The sequence below is a fragment of the Chanodichthys erythropterus genome, chromosome 4 (genome assembly GCF_024489055.1).
Source record: "Chanodichthys erythropterus isolate Z2021 chromosome 4, ASM2448905v1, whole genome shotgun sequence".
Lineage (NCBI taxonomy): Eukaryota > Metazoa > Chordata > Actinopteri > Cypriniformes > Xenocyprididae > Chanodichthys > Chanodichthys erythropterus.
Genome location: NC_090224.1, coordinates 25,397,953 through 25,415,647, shown reverse-complemented (window position 1 = coordinate 25,415,647; position 17,695 = coordinate 25,397,953). Strand labels below are relative to the sequence as shown.

The 17,695-nt window shown below is 37.5% G+C and overlaps 1 protein-coding gene across 1 annotated transcript; it reads right to left on the bottom strand.

The window, feature by feature from the left end:
- Window positions 1–4,182: 4,182 nt before the first annotated feature.
- Window positions 4,183–17,401, bottom strand: ccnk (cyclin K). The gene is made up of 11 exons (XM_067383390.1): window positions 17,264–17,401; window positions 15,735–16,023; window positions 15,514–15,595; window positions 13,001–13,132; window positions 12,811–12,916; window positions 12,635–12,692; window positions 10,871–11,040; window positions 10,485–10,687; window positions 6,721–6,754; window positions 6,539–6,607; window positions 4,183–5,925 (listed from the first exon to the last, which is right to left on the bottom strand). Exons 2-11 carry the CDS (start codon window positions 15,935–15,937, stop codon window positions 5,351–5,353), a joined length of 1,632 nt encoding a protein of 543 aa, XP_067239491.1. The 5' UTR covers window positions 15,938–16,023; window positions 17,264–17,401; the 3' UTR covers window positions 4,183–5,350.
- Between the last annotated feature and the right edge of the window lie 294 nt (window positions 17,402–17,695).

The following is a 17,695-nucleotide window of genomic DNA, read 5'->3' as shown; positions in this document are numbered from 1 at the left end:
GTTACATACTAGCAAAACACTGCAACAATATTTTTAAAGTAATTCCAAACTGCTATAAGCAATACCATGCAAATGGCTGAGGAGATATAGATTTTAACAAATCAAAATTACCATTCATTACCTCTAATGGAAACTTTATCCATTCAAGACATAATAACTAGTTGATACAGCAAACAAGTGCCTCTTTAACTATTTTATATTTGATCATTTATAAATCGGTGTATAATGGCTTATGAACATTCACATTGAAAAAGCAAATGTGTGGCTTATAAATGTATCTATAACTGTTCTTATAATGCAGTATAGATCTTAATGAGTCTTTATAATTATATATTTATAGAATAGTAATACTCACTTATAATGTGAGTATTAATAAAATGTATAAATGTGGCTATAATTTATTATATAAGCATGGTCTTCATAGAAAGTGTTACCAAAATCTCTTTTACAGAAGTGACCTGGCCATGATGGGCAGCACAGCATTTAAGAAACAAAAAAAAAAAAAAATTACAAATTATTCCTTCCTTTAACAGTTCACTAATAAAAAATTTAAAAGTATTCATCAACACTGGGATCTGCAATTTCAGGTAATTTTGTAAAAAGTTCCAGTCATCGGGTGCCGCGTACCGAAAGGCTTGTTTTCCAAATTCAGTTCCTGTATGTGGAACTGAGAGGATGTACAAATCCTGTGAGTGCAAAGAATAAGCTCCAAAAGGTTTGTGTTGGGTAAGGGAGGAAAGATATGGAGGCAACTGACCCAAGATGGATTTATAGATAAACAGGTACCCGTGTTTACGTCTGCGAGTTGATAATGACGACCAACTGACTCAATTGTACAGCTGACAATGGTGAGTGCTGTAATTACAATTTAATATAAACCTGAGTGCACCATGATATAAAGTATCCAAAGAGCTTAAAAGTTTGGTAGTTGCCTTTGCAAAATAAAACAAAAATGGATATATATGTGACAGGACAATCATTTCTAATACATTTTTCAAGTTTTCAGTTAACCAAATAGTAAGTCTGACTGAACAATTAACTTCATTAGTCATGAATAGATCAGCAGTTCACAAGCATTCAAATATAAATGGAAATGTATTAATAATAAACTTTCTTGGTTAATGTATTTTAACTAATGACACTATTATATTTGTGTAATGCTATTCTAATGTACTCAGTTATAATAAAGGAGTTGTTCACTTTAGAAATATACACTGATCGCCCACAATATTAAAACCACCTGCCTAATATCATGTAGGTCCCCCTCATGACACCAAAACAGCTCTGATATGCATTGAGGCATGGACTCTGTTGGTCCAGCACATCCCACAGATGTTCAATCGAATTGAGATTTAGAGGCCAAGGTAAAACCTCTTTGTCTTGTTCTTCAAGCCATTCTTGAACATTTTTTAATGCAGGGTGCATTATCCCAGAGGTTCCCCCAACCCTGCACAATTTTGATGTCTCTTATCTGACGTGGCCATCTGAGGTCTTAGACACATATCACCTACCTACCTACATTTTAGATGTCTCCCCAATCAAACATCAGCTCATCAGCCCTTCAGTGATGAATACTCTAAGTAACATCCACATGAATGGCAGCATCCATTTTGGGCACTTTCAGCAGTGGACAGGGGTCATCTTGGGCATTGGGCACTCTGACTGATTAGACCAGGCCTTCACTCCCCACATGCATCACTGTTTTCACAGTTACACTGATGATGCTCAGCTCTACATTTCTTCGGGCCCTGACAAAACTTACCAATTCACAAAATTAATGGAATGCATAGCTGATATAAAAAATTGTATGACCAGTAATTTCCTACTACTAAATTCAGAAAAAACAGAGATTCTAATTTTTGGACCAAAAACTTATTCAAGTAATAACCTAGAATACTGTCTAACGCTTGATGGCTGCTCTGTTAAGTCTTTGGTTTCAAAGAGCACACCCAGGTTCCTAACTGATGACAGTCTTTCATTTGAAGGCCATGTTTCTAGCATCTGTAAAACCGCATTCTTCCATCTTAAAAATATATCTAAACTACGACATATGCTCTCAATGCAGATGTAGAACAGTTAGTTCCTGCGTTCATGACCTCAAGGCTAGATTACTGTAACGCTCTACTGGGTGGTTGTTCTGCTCGTCTGGTAAATAAACTACAGCTCGTACAAAATGCAGCAGCTAGAGTTCTTACTAGAACTAGGAAGTATGACCATATTAGCCCAGTTCTGTCAACACTGCATTGTCTTCCTGATAAACATCATATAGATTTTAAAATCTTGCTAATTACTTACAAAACACTAAATGGTTTAGCTCCCCAGTACCTGAGTGAGCTCTTAAACCATTATAGTCCTTCACGTCTATTGCGATCTCAGAATTCAGGCCAGCTGATAATACCTAGAATAACAAAAACAACCGCAGGCAGTAGATCCTTCTCCTATTTGGCACCTAAACTCTGGAACAATCTTCCTAGCATTGTTCGGGAAGCAGACACACTGTCAGTTTAAATATAGGCTAAAGACGCATCTCTTTAACCTGGCATACACATAACACATTATCAATTTATATTTTCAAATCCATTAAAGGATTGTTAGGCTGCATAAATTAGGTCAGCTGGAACTAGGAACACTTCCTATAACACTAGATGTACTCGTTACATCAGAAGAAGAATGGCACCTAATATTACTATTAGTCTCTGTTTATCCCGAGGTTTACCGTAATCAACTGGATCTGGGCCGTATCAAGGTGAGATCAAGGACCTGCGCCTTGACATGACCACAACGCAGCCCTGAAGTGTCAGCAGAGATCGAGTTAACTAGATCATCCATTGTGAAGGCCTCATCAACACGAGAGCCAGTGCCACAGTTCTTCAACAAACTGTCCATATTGGCGTGATGAATACGATCCTCAACTGGATGGAACTGGAATAAATACTTTGAATTTTGCGATCCCATCGGACTTATAATAGCTACCTGCATTGTAACAAAGCACTGTTCACCAGAGGAGAACTGGCTCCCCTGACTAAGCCTGGTTTCTCCCAAGGTTTTTTTCTCCATTTTAACACCTGTTTGCCACCTGATGTCACCTGTTGGAGTTTGGGTTCCTTGCAGCTGTCGCCTTTGGCTTGTTTAGTTGGGGACACTTAACATTTGACTTGATTTTTGATATTCAACAGTGCTTTTATCTACCTGCATTGGCACCATTTTCTTTAAGAGTTGCTGTGTAGCCAAAATTATATACCAGTAATCACCGTAAAGCAGCTTTGACACAATCTGCATTGTAAAAAGCGCTATATAAACTTGACACTGAGCCTTGGGCATCTATGGCGCCTTCCTTGCACAACATTTGGTAAGTACTAACCACTGCATACTGGGAACTTGACTACAAGACAAGGCCCCCAGCTGAGCCTGGTTTCTCCCAAGGTTTTTTTTCTCCATTCTGTCACCTGACAGAGTTTGGACAGAGCCATTTTGCTACAGCGCTCGGGGAACGATTGTGGGTTAGGTGCCATGCTCAAGGGCAACTCAGTCACTTACTGCTGGTATTGAGAATCGAACCCAACAACCTTTGGGTTACCAGTCTTACTCTCTAACCCAGGGGTAGGCAAGTTCGGTCCTAGAGAGCTGCTGTCCTATTGAGTTTAGCTCCAATCTTAATCAAACACACCTGAACAAGCTAATCAAGCTCTTCAGGATTACTAAGGCTATAGGCAGCTGAAGGGTTTTTTTTTTTCAGGGTTGGAGCTAAACTCTGCTGGACAGCAGCTCTCTAGGACTGAACTTGCCTACCCCTGCTCTAACCATTTGGCCACAACTGCCCCTTTGGAAATGCTCTGATCCACTATTTGGGCCTTGTAAAAGTCACTCAGATCTCTTTGCTTGTCTTTTTTTCCCTGCTTCTAAAACCCATGAAATTCTGACTGTTCACTTGCTAATATATCCCCTTGTAACAATATAATTGATGTTACTCACTTCACCTGTCAGTGGTTTTAATGTTGTGACTGATCAGTGTATACTGTCACACATCTTGGGTTGCTTTTTCTTCTGTCATTCTAAGCATGACTAGTTCATTCCGCCAGGAAACGGCACAGGCAAAGTTTGTGTGTATTTTAATGTTTATCCCAATACAAAATTAGATTTTCTGGTAATTGACAGCATGGCAGTGGTGCAGTTTAACACAAGACAATTCAATAAATACACAAGGGGAAAAAAGACTTTTATTATCTGCCTAAAAAAAACAAAGCAAACACAAGGTGGTTGAGCACAGCAAGTCCTTTGCCGATCAACTATTAACCAAACTAAGGCACATACGGGAAACTATGAAACTACCAATGTCCATCAATCAATGCACTTGACCTCAAGTCAGTCAAAGATGCCAGAAACGCATCTGAATAAAAGGACTGCTAAGGATGATTTTTGGGATATTTTCCGCATGTTGATAAGAAAATAATATGAATTCTGCAATACACCAACTAAAAAGCAAAGCCAGAGGGAAGTGAAGACATAACACTGAAGAAAAAAAAGTTCCCTAAAGATATTACAGAATAAATCATATGTACACTCAAGAATTCATAATTCAGAAAGATGTTTGGAATGTAAGTGGTGATGTGAATGAATTTAAAGGGATGGTTCCTCCAAACTGAAAATTCTCTCATTCACTCTCATGTCATCCAAAACCTGTATGATTTTTGTTTCCAAAGAACACACCGAGATTTTGATGAATCTTCACCTCTTGTCAGATCTTTTCATACAAAAACCATTTATGTTGACCAGAAGATATGAGAATAAAAAAAAAAAGATAAATCATACTACAAGTGCACTATATTTCATGTCTTCTGAAACCAAACAATTGCTTAGTGTGAGGAGCTTTAAAGCTGAAATCAGCTCTAAAATCAGATTTAAATTCTGTCTTAAAGGACTTCAGAAGACTTAATGTCATATTGACTTTTATAATTTTTTTTTTTTTTTTGTCCTTTTTGGAGAATGGCCACCCATGGTCACTGTAAACCACTGTATGAAAAATAGATTCATGAAGATTTTACAAAATTATCTTTCAGACATTTTAGAACAACATGAGGGTGATTTTGAGGTGAACTATCCCTTTAATTCGAATAAGTGAAGAGGAAGTCTCCTGAATGGTGAAACCCTGAACCCAAGCGGAAGTCTGTGGTAATTCATGGCCTCCCTGACACTCAAATTCCACCAGTGTTCAACTTGGCAGCTGAATCTGTACCTTTCTGTGAATCCTGCATCAGAATACATATTAACCTGGTATAGACAGTGTATATTGTTTACAGGCACATGTATCATGGGCCTAAACCAAGGTGTGTAGAACAGATTTCATCACCTCTCATCTCATCCATGCCCCTCTGTTCATTCCTGCCACAGGCGGCATGGCGTGGGGCGGCATCGGCACCTGAGGTTGGCCGGGCGGGCCGGGAGGAGGTGGGTACCCAGTGGGAGGTAAACCCATGACCGGAGGGGGCACATTGTGCCCTGGTGGCATGCGTGGAGGTGGAGGGGGGTAGCTGGGGTTGTAGCCTGGAGGGGGATAAGATGGGGTGGGTGGCGGCAGATTGGGAGGAGGGTAAGTGGCTGGGGGAGGAGGACCTGGAGGTGGGGGATTTGGGTAGACGTGCGGGTGGTAAGGTAGTCCATACGAAGGGGGCATGGGTGCGTAAGAGGGCCCTTCGGTCTTCATCATGGACTGCAGACTCTGAAATCCCTCCCCAGACATGTACGAACTGGACGTGGACATTCCCATGATATAGCTTGAGGGAGGAGGGGGTGGAGGGCGGTGAGGTAGAGGCGGCGGGGCCCCATGTGGCAGAGGAGGAGCCGGCCCTTGTGCTGGGTCCATTTCAGCTGATGTGGCTGGTTCCGCTTCAGCAGGAGGCGCTGGGATGGCAGATGGAGCCTTGCGATCTATGTGTGGGCAGATGTCAACAGTTTTTAGTATCATTGATACACTATCTAATAAATAGTCACTAATTTAAAAAAAAAAAACATCAAATACCAAATTTTAATAAAAATTACAATTGTGATTTTTTTAAAACAGTATTAAAAATTATTATTATTATTATTATTATTATTGTTTTACTTGACAAGACAGCCATAAATATTAGTATACTAATATTTATGGCTGTCTTAAGCGCTTCATTTTTAAATGTTAAACCATGAATTCTAATTTTGACAGAAAGCACAGGGGAGCCCTTAAAGATTCTCTTTTGTTGATAGGTGCTTCTAATTACAAGTATGGGAAGATAGTTGGTGCATGCTGCATTCCCAAACACAAACAAGCAACCCAAACTCAGAGCAGATGAAGAGATGTAGTTCGTTTGGAACAGCATTTACTGCAAATTGAGCCAGTCTGAGATGCCACAAACAGCAGCAGATCATGAGCTGTTCACATGTAAGATCACAGCGCTGCGCTTCACTGTGAAACACGCAGCACATATATTTACTGCTAATAGATATACAGACAAGCTGCTGTGAGCATGAGATTGCTTGCAGACTGCATGTAAAGGTCATACATTACCTGGGGGTTGGGACACAGGAAGAGGGGGCATAGGACTCTCCAGCCGTGGTATCTTAGACCCAACTTGCTCTGAAACAAAGACAAAGAGAAATGAACACTTAATACAACAGGTAATTCATCATCTCACAATAGACATTCATTATCATGACACTATAAAATGTCCACTGAATGCAGTTATTTACCTGCTGGGGCTTTAGGTTCATCTTTAGGAGAGACCTACAAAATAAAATAAAACATTTTATATTACAGTCTTAAAAACTCTAACAATTACCATAGGAATGTAACAATTCCATTAATTTTCTCCTTAATGAAAAGTGCATTTTTTTTAACCGAAACATCAAAATTAAAGTTTTCATTCAGCTCTAAACCAAAACTAAAATAAATATTATTTAATAACCAATTAATCAAATGTATTAATTAAATCAACACTCAAATAAAAACTTAGTTGTAAAAACTAAGAGTTGTATAAAAGAAAAAAAAAAAGTTATTATAGGTATAAGAGAACATTTACATTGCATTACAATTATGAGACTTTGTTTCATATTAAAAAGTAACAAATCGCAAAGCACTACATTTCATTTTCAGCCATTTTTTTTTTTTTGACAGATCTACCATGAGTTCCAAAATTTAGGCCTGGGTATTGACACAAATTTCACAATTCGATATTTTAGATATTTATCAGATACAGTATATGACAAATTTTCTCAAGGAAAAAACTATCTCTGAACTAATGTAACCTATACATGGGATTCAGCTGGTACTATATTACTTATATATTAAAAAAAAAAAAAAAAAAAAGATTTATTGACAAGTGTTGGGCATTGACACAATTGGATTAGATTTCGATTAACAACCTTGCTTATTGATTTTGACTAGATTAACTTCAATTTAATACTAATTAATTTGGGGCCTATCAAGTAGGCTACAGTACACAGCAAATTTCCTTAAAGAAAAAAACAAATCTCACTCAACTAATGCTGTAAAATATATTTAACCCCAGTTACATAAGTATAATAAACACAAGTATAATATTAAAAGATTAAAAAATTAATCAATAATGTTCAAATAAATTTGTAATGATTTAAAGGTGTTATAGAGGATGTTTTCGATGACCGAGAAACCAAAGACTGTTAGTGAGTTTTTGAAATGAGCGCATGCGTAAGAACAACCCCCCTCCTTCACAGCTCATTTCGAGGGAACACCTTCCAAAACTCATAAATACTTGTATTGGAACACAAGTGTTTACCACCGGCATTCGCTGTGTCTTGTTAGTGGATTCATTATGTCGGACTCACCGCAGGTAACTCATAATCTGCAGTTGTTACTCCTGACAAAAAAAGTTACTGGAGCGCGCACGTCTCTCACAAGGAACGTCATGGCAGTGATTGACAAGCCAGAGGGCCAATCGTTTACGCGATGACACGTAAACGATTGGCTGATGTTTTTAAGGCCCTACCTCGTGCACAGATGATGTATATTGATATTATGCACCGATATGATGCACAGATCCGCCTTTTTCGCTTCCGATACCGATTCCGATACCTGGGATTCAGTATTGGCCGATAACGATCCGATCTTCAAGTAATAAGAAAAGTGCCAAATTACCTAATAAACTGTATGCCTCACATAGAGCTGTGACGGTCGGCATGACAACCGCGCCACAGCGGTCGTGGAGTGTCACCGGCGGTAGTGTGGCGTGTATATAATATATAATCTCAAAGGTCGCGTTAACCGAAAATTTTCCATCATTGATAATTTTTTTTTAGCAGTGACGGAAAAAAATCTACACCCTGTCCGTCATTTTGACTGATTACTGGGGCTGATGTTGCTTGTAATTGTAATTCCCACCTCTGTCCAGTTGGTGGTGAGTGCGCTCCAGTGTGGCAGCGTGAGTTCAGTCTCCAGAAACATGAGAACGATGCGTTTGATTACACGCACCCAGTTTGTCCATTTTATTATGTATTATAATACTTATGCTTGCATAATTAAGTTTCTAATCCTTTTTGTTTTAAATAATTTTTTTTTATTTTATTTTTTTTATTCTATTTTTTTTTGTTGCTGACTATAAGTTTATGGTCAACGAATGGCTTTTCTGAGGTATACATGACATTGTTTACAACACTGATTGAACTGACGTGATACAGATTTCGGTAAGCTACTGCAATTTTCAACATATTCTTTGATTTTCATTCATATTTATTTCCTTCTGTAAAGTAGTAAAGAGGAAGAGATCATCGCGTTCACTCACGATCCTCAAAAAGTGTTCAAGATGAAAACTGAGAAGTGACGCAGTCTTTATCTTCTTTTCATAATATAAATAAATGCATAGCTTACGCCTATTTGTTTATCCTATAAGTTTGTGAATAAATATGAAAATGCGAAGCCATTAAATGTCTTAACATTAAAATATAAAAATTAAAATGATGCAGCAACATATGATAGATAGGACAGAACAACAAAAAAATTATATTAACAATCATTCATTGTGCAAAAGTATTATAATATGAACGGCTCTCAGAGCGGCACAAAGCGCTTATGCGCATCCCGAGTGCAGAATGATGCGCTTGAAGCATCATGGAGTCACAGCGCTCCGCATTCAAAAGTTCAAAGCACAAAGAGAAGATATATTGATGGGTATTGTATTACCGGTATCTTGATGAAGTATAATAATAGAAACATTGATTCATCTTGGAGAGTGTTTCATTGTGTTGACTGTCATAACCGAACGCGACACGCAGTCTGAATGCTGAATGGAGAATGACTGACTGCCGCAGCGGAGGGAGGCATTTACGTGAACTTTCATTTAACGACTTAAATATTTATCTGTACCGCAAATTAAACTATGGAATGGCTTCAGAACACTTGGAATATAGTGCACAGAAACTTTATGGTGCTTTTTTAAATGTTTTTGTGCCTTTTGTGGAGCTTAACAATAACAGAATAGTACACGCACAGTATCGGATTTGGATCAGTCCACTTCGGCCGATACCCGATCCGGCAAAAATGGCAGTATCCGATACCGATCTGAATATCGGATCGGTGCATCCCTACTTTTATCAGTTAGTAAAAGACAGTTTCAAGTAATATTGCAAAAATGTATAAAACAAAACATCCTCCATAATACCTTTAAGTATGTTTATACTAAATTTTTTTTAACTAAACATTTAAATGGTCGCTGTCATAAAACGGATTTATTAAAACATAAAATATAGAAGAAAAGGTTAAGTAAAAATAGAATGAATATGAAATATAGTGCATATATTTAGCTAAATGCTGCTTTCGAAGTTCATTTTTCTAGCTGACTAAAGTTTTTGGACATTGAACGGCTTTTCTGTGGTAAATGTGACGTTATATAACATTGTTTACAAGCTGTTTTATTGACATCTTTCCGTGGTTGAAACACTGATTGATTGATGTCATGGCGTAGTATAAAACGTCACAGCATTGTGAAGTTAACGCTTTTTGGACGTACGCCGAATGCGTATGGCTGTCGTGCCGGGACCTCGTTATTTTACTTTATAAAGTTTTAAATAAGGATACTTGTCTTACACATCGATTTCGTTTCAGATGGCCTTTATTAACCCCTTGGCGTTATACAGATTCATTTTTGGATGCATTATTTTTGTCTTCAGAATTTGGGCAGCCATTCACAACCAATATAAACCTTGGAGGTTTAAGGATATTTTTAAATATATCTCCGATTTTGTTCGTCTAATAGAGCAATCATATACACCTAGGATGGTTTTAGGGTGAGTAAATCATGGAATAATTTTCCATTTTTGGGGCAACTATCCCTTTCAAGAACTATACTACCCATAATCCTGAAGGAGGCAATACCTAGAGTCAGGATCGAATGGCTATGTGCCATGGAAGTGACTGGAAAGAATCTGGGACACAAATTTGTGTTCTCCAAAATAAATCACCTGACTAAAAATGCTTTACTTACATGTTGCCGTTTAATCTTAGCGGGTGGGCTGGCCTGGGGCGAGTTTTTCTTGGAGGGAGGTTGAGCAGGTGGGTTCTGCCCTCCTGACTGACCAGGCTGGGCAGCAGGAGGGGGCGGCGGTTTCTCTTTGTCCTGCATCTGAGGCTGCTGGGGTATCGGCTGCTTACCCTGCGAGTACAAATCCAAAATCTGGTGGCAGATGTCTGTAGAACACAAGAAATGGGTATGGAGATCAATAAAAGCTGGAAGCGAGCAGTACATTATGATGACAAACTAGACTACTAGGGTTAATGTTCCTATATCTAATTAATCATTATGACAGAGGGACATAGAGTTTGAAATGCATAATGTCAAACACATTCATGTGCTCTACTGCAGTCTCTTACCCTCCAGGAGCTCCACCGGCACATCCTGTACAAACTGCTCCCACCAGCGGCGAGATGACTGCTTTGACGTCCACTCCTGAATGTCAAACTTACACAGCCGGCCGGCAAGGTACATGACTGCCACTGCTATGATCTCTGGCTCCCACTGGAGGGACAACATTGTGCAGAGACTGGAAATACACACAAAAACATTGTTAACACTGCTAAAGAAAGAGTCAAAGATGATACATTAAACATTTTGCTTGTAAAAAGAGGCCTTTCACATTCTTTGGTTGCTTTTTGGTGCAAAAGAACAATGTTCAAAAATAATTAGGTTTAAATGTCATTGATAATAATTGCCTCACTGTTGTAAATGAAGCAACTGAGGTGATCATAGAGGTGATCAAGACATACAACATTGAAGGTGATCAAGTCATAAAAAGAAAGCCGCGATGTCACAAATCACAGCATTTTTATTAAAGGATTAGTTCACTTTCAAATAAAATTTTCCTGGTAATTTACTCACCCCCATGTCATCCAAGATGTCCATGTCCTTCTTTCTTCAGTCGAAAAGAAATGAAGGTTTTTGATGAAAACATTCCAGGATTATTCTCCTTATAATGGATTTCAATGGCCTCCAAATGGTTGAAGGTCAAAATTACAGTTTCAGTGTAGCTTCAAAGGCTTTAAACGTCTTTTCTAGTGAAATGATCAGTCATTTTCGGAAAAAATGTAAATGTATATGCTTTATATAAACAAATGATCGCCTTCCAAGTGGTTCCACCAAAACCGCATTTTTGTATTCTTCAAAAAGCTTACGCTGTACTTCCTACGCCTTCCCTATTTCTATTTACGGAACGAATGCAGCGGCAGTTCCATTTTTTCCGTTAGTAGAATAGGGAAGGCGTAGGACATACAGAGCAAGCTTTTTAAAGAATACAAAAGTGCAGTTTTGGCGGAAGCACTTGGAAGGCGATCATTTGTTTATATAAAGCATATACATTTACATTTTTTCTGAAAATGACTGATTGTTTCACTAGATAAGACCATTATTCTTTGTCTGGTATCGTTTAAAGCCCTTTGAAGCCGCATTGAAACTGTAATTTTGACCTTCAGTCCATTATAAGGAGAATAATCCTGGAATGTTTTCATTAAAAACCTTAATTTCTTTTCGACTGAAGAAAGAAAGACATGAACATCTTGGATGACATGGGGGTGAGTTAATTATCAGGAAAATTTTATTTCAAAATGAACTAATCCTTTAATTTTTAATTTTAGTTATTTTAGTACATCTATTTAAACTAAACAAAAATGAGAAATGTTCCTTTGGCAACTAGCTGAAATAAAATAAGTTTAAGCTTTAAAATATTTTACAATATTTTTATTTCAGGTAAAACATGTTTATGGTTTTAGTGATAATATGGTTACATTTTATTTTGGTTAAACTTTATTTTAGATACTCAGTACTTATTTGAGAAAGGACAATGTAATATTGATTAACAACATGTACATGTACTATAGAGTTACGGTTTGGTTTAGGGTTAATAACTTGTAATTAAGCATAATTAATAGTTACTATAGTAACTACAGTAACTACATGTAGTAACATGTAACTTCATCACTTAAAAAATAAAGTGTTACCAATAAATTGAGTTAACTATAATAACCCTGATCTGAATATATGGCAATAGCTGAATGATAACAGAATTATGGAGATAAAAAGTATAATGTTACAAATAATGAAAACACAGTTTCATTGCTGGTAATAAATAAAGTCAATCCAACCTGTCATTGACAAAGGTCCATGCCATCTGCACAAGCTTCTGAACTTTGTTCTTATCACCTGACAGGAAAAAAAACAAAACAAAGAAAACACACCATCCAATGAGCAACATCACAACAAAGCAGCACTATACAAAAACAACTTTAATTGACTTCTTAAATTCAAATTGAAATAATACCTTTCAGCTGTTTAGCATAGCGCAGCAGAAACTGGTAGGGGTGTTCAACTTGTAAATCAAACTTGATTGTCTGGAGTAAAATTCTTTCCAAGACCATAACCTCTTCCTGTGGAGACATCCCATGGAAATCAGTGACGTTTAATACAGTGACATCACAAGAGAGAATTTATGTGATGATTGGGTTACAAACCTTTGGATCATCTCCAAACTGTGCAAACTGCACATCGTTGAGCAGACTGCGAGCTGTTTTAATGATGTCTTTACATTTCTTGGGGGTTTCTTCCACTTTACCAGCCAAGAAAAGACAACAAGCCCCGGTCACCTGAGGGAAACATAAATTAATAAACGTGTTTCAATTTAGAGTGTGCTACAGGCTACTGATCACCTTTTAACATACACACCGTTTATTCAATCCCTGTTTTTCAACCAAGATCCTTTTAGTTCCCTCCAAGCACAACAGAAATCAAGATCAATACATAAAACACCATTCTGACACACCGACTTGTATACGAGCCTGTATAATTCGCTCTTCCTCTTCTTCTCCTGAATCAGATTCTGGTTCAAAAATATATGGCTGAATTAAACCAGTATTTCCATCTGCCACTGTGTAGCATTTACTACAGTTGACCGAATGGATCAGGTGGTCCAAGCTGGTGTGATTGAGTGGAGGCGGTAACTAATTTGCATATTCATTGATTTGCATATACTAAATGAAGGAAGGGTGTACACTTACATTAAAACCGTTTTAAGTAAAATAATTTCACAGGAAAATGTTTAAATATGTTTTGATAATTTATAAAAGATAATTAATAAGATAATTTTAAGAGGTACAATTATTGACTATAGAGCAGGGGGACTTTAAAGGCCATCAAAATTAAAACATATTAGTTCTGACTCCAAACAACTTTAAATAATCATAAATTGAACAACCATAATTTGAATCTCTGTTAGCGCTGTTCACCCAGCACTTACATAGATAAACACAGGAGTGTTTGAAAGCAGGTGTCTATCAGCGGATCACTAATATATTCGCTAATAGAGGCCTGCTTTCAAACTCTTCTGTGTGTATCTGTGTAAGCGCTTGGTGAAGAGCATGAAAGATGTCTATTTACAACATGTTTTTGAAGCTTGATCATTGTAGCCAATCACAGACATATCTGTTGAGTACGTTGTCCAATCAGAGGTGTTTAAGAAACCACTCAAAATGCTATGGGGAAATGTTGGTCACATTTTTAATATTTCAGTACCGACTTGGTACTGAAGTCGGTACTTTTGAATAGGGATGGGCCGATAGACGATGCCATCATCCATCACTGATGCTGACAGACATCACAATATTGAGCCAGCATCACGATTCCACATGATTTGAACTAAACCACTGATATTGAAATGGCGGACTGCGGTCCACATCCGGACCCCAGCATGTTTTCCTCTGGACCGCGAGACCGCGGTAGCACCATTTAACTGTTTCTAGTGGAAGTGAGCAGCGCATCAAAACAGCGGTGTGGATCACACCACAAGCACTCAGAATCGTTCGTGGTAATGATATTTCAGGCTTTATCCTGTAGAACAGGGCTCTTCAACTGGCAGCCAATGGGCCAAATCTGGCCCACCAATCATCTTCATCCAGCTCAAGGGCACCCCAACCTCCCTCCCTCCTCTTCTCCTAGTGGTGTGGCTAAATTTGGTTAGATACATGGCCGAAGTGGCGCCTGCAGATCTACGTCTATTGGCTATACGCACTGTTTACCATGCCCACTCCTCCGTCTGACCTGAGAAATGTTTTTCATCTGTGCATGTTTTTTTGACACTTATAGATGGAATTCCCATTGACATGCATTATACCACTGACAGACCACAACGGTTGAAGTTAAAAATTATCATTTGTGTTCTACTGAAGAGAGTCACCTACATCTTGGATGCCCTGGGCGTAAGCAGATAAACATCAAACTTTCATTTTTGGGTAAACTATCCCTTTAAAGGAGCTGCATTTATTCCTGGTCGCCATTATTAAACAGAGTTGCGACATCCAGTGAGAAGCATTTCAATTCGACACACTTCTTGGTTACAAACCACAAATCACTCGATAATTAAACTAGTTTTAAATTGGATGAAACAGCCTTAACATTCCCAATAAGACTGATGTGGAAAACAGGAGAAATGCGCCATGAACAAAGTCAGAAGACTTTTAAATCCCCAAATCACCTCACCGTAAATCATTCTTATTGGTAAGACAGTTAACCTTTTTAAGTCAAACTTTTTATTTTTTAATTTAACTACTTGAAAAGCCCTGCTCTAGTAGTTTTATCTAAAGCCAAATGCATTTAAGCCCTTCCAGCTCCATGCGCGCTCTTCTCTTTCTCCAGATGTGCACAACATGTGTGTGTCCACTGGAGCAGAACAGAGAGAGCGTTTTTAATTACATTATAATGATGTCATCGTCCATTGCGATGTTTCACTGTAGACATCGTCAAATGCCAGTTTGACAGACATCGCCCAACCCTCCTTTTGATAATTTTAGTCTATAGCTACGTTACATTGCAAAGGAATAGGAATCTCAAGTGCCTTTTTGCTTTATCACTACAAATAGAACAGATAATCCTAGATTCCTGTAGCACTTGCCAAAATCATAAAATTAAAAAAAAAAGGGTAAACTATAAACAAACAGCAATGACCAGATTTTCAAGAGCATGTTGTACTTACATATCTGGGGAACTGTTTGAAAGAATGAAACATGTAAAAACGATGAAAGTATGTTATTCCAGTCGCCAGAGTGTCATAATGTCTTAAAAATTGGTTAAGGATAATATCAAAATCCTCTCAGTATTTAAAACTTAGACCTACCTACACAGATGTCAACAGAACAAGATGTACTTGCACTAAACTGCATTAAATAGGTAGAAATGGCAGCAATGAAAGGATACAGTCCCAGACGTGTCCCGACGTCGAATATGAACCTGGCTCCCTCTCGTCTGTACCTGGCTTCTGTGGCTGGGTCCAGGCCATCGGACTGGGACGGGGTGTGAGCCAGATCCTTCTTGTCCCAGTACCAGCATGGCTTTGTGTGGTCCAGATTTGTGGCAAAACTTCCAGAAGTGGCGTTAGAGTTCTCCTTTCCGTCCTTCATTTGGAAGGAATTGAAGGCTGATGCCAAACTGGACTATCAGTCCGCTGTTGGACAGCAATAGCCGTGCAGATCTGTACTGCAAAAGACTGAAGATATCAGTTAGTTAGTTTTTGAATCAACATTGAACTGAAATTAACAATGATCACATTATTGGCTCCTGTAGAGCTGCTTGACAGCTGAAAGTTGTTTTATAATTTATCAATTTTGCAACATTAACACGGTTATAATTGTCTTGTTTATTACTGTGAAGCTGTTTTGAAACTATCTGTATTGCATTAAAGTGCTATATAATAAATACATGTGACGTGACTTTTCACTGGAAATAAAGATTTTGGATTTCAAAACGATCACAAAAGTATTACCAAATGCATTACCATTATTTTTTGGACATGGTTATCACTGGACATTGTATGACAAGATGTTTCATATAATATCATGTAAAGACCAAGGTACAAAGCACAATAATCATTATCATAACATGGTATTATAAGGGTAAAGTAACAGGTTAAAATTTCAGGTTAAAAACTAATTTTGTTCCAATTTCCATTATACTCTATAAAGATTCTGATTAGATTATTAAATATTCAGTAATAAGGATATTATTATTCAATTCAATATTTTTAACTTTTTAAATTTTTAAACAAATGCAGTACTCAGTATTGTCAGTAAAGTAATAATTTAATTTTTCATACAGTAATAATGTAGTAGTACAGCAACAATATATTAATGAGGAATTACACTACTAACATGTATAATACTATACACAATTCAATTTGCATTTTTTTCTGTTAAAAATCGTAAGAATTAACAGAAAATGTGCTTCTTAAACTCTTAACATTCTAAAATCTCCTTTATTCTAAACAAAACAATTTCTTTCTTACTTATTTTAATTTTGGTGTGAATTATGACCTGGACATACTCTTGACAGTATTACAATCAGATATCATTACTGACCATGATTATTAAAAGGAAATACACAGTAAATAAGATCAACTGTGTCGTTTGTAACGTATTTAAAGTTTAAAACACTTTTGTTTCGTAAGCTCAAGCGACATCACAGATACAGAGCACATTGAAATCCATTAAATACCAAACCTTTCAGATATCGCTGATCACGTATATTATGTTCCTAATGTAGCCGAATTATCCATGTAAATGTGAGTTTTATGTGGAAATAGCTGTTTGATCTTTTATCCCTAAATTACTTATGACATTAATAGACAGTAGGAGCACATCGCTTCTAAAAGCGCTTGAGCAAGATCAGATTAATTACTTATACTTCATTTTATAAATCATACATAACAAAGAAAAAATCATTAATCTTACCGTTGCAATATATAACACAATTATGATCTCGATGAGATTGGGCAGTTGGGTAACGTTAAATACTTTAATTTTTGCCAATCTCACATTCACGACATGGAGGCGGCCATTTACAGCGCGTCTTCTTCTGACACTTCTCAGCGGCACCAGTGCGTCATTAACCCAACTGGAGCAGAATTTGTGCCTCCTGCAGGCCTGGAGGACAAAGCTCAAATATGCTACAGACACAACAAAACAAATAACATAATCCAAAGCTCATTACGTTGCTCCTGGAATTCTTAAAACTGGCATTTGAGCAATAAAATATGTAATAAATAATACCATTATCTACACTGACTGCACGACTATACTTTATTACACTAAACTCATGGAATAAGTTGCAGTTACTTATACTGACATGCCATGAAGTACCAAAAACCAACCAACAAACAAAAA

Bases quoted from the DNA above. Each gene is read 5' to 3' on its own strand.
- ccnk (XM_067383390.1), bottom strand. From the start codon at position 15,937: ATGAAGGACGGAAAGGAGAACTCTAACGCCACTTCTGGAAGTTTTGCC. The intron at 12,917-13,000 runs GTTTGTAACCCA...ATGTCTCCACAG, and splicing joins AGTTTGGAGATGATCCAAAG to GAAGAGGTTATGGTCTTGGA. The intron at 6,608-6,720 runs GTAAATAACTGC...TCTTTGTTTCAG, and splicing joins TGAACCTAAAGCCCCAGCAG to AGCAAGTTGGGTCTAAGATA.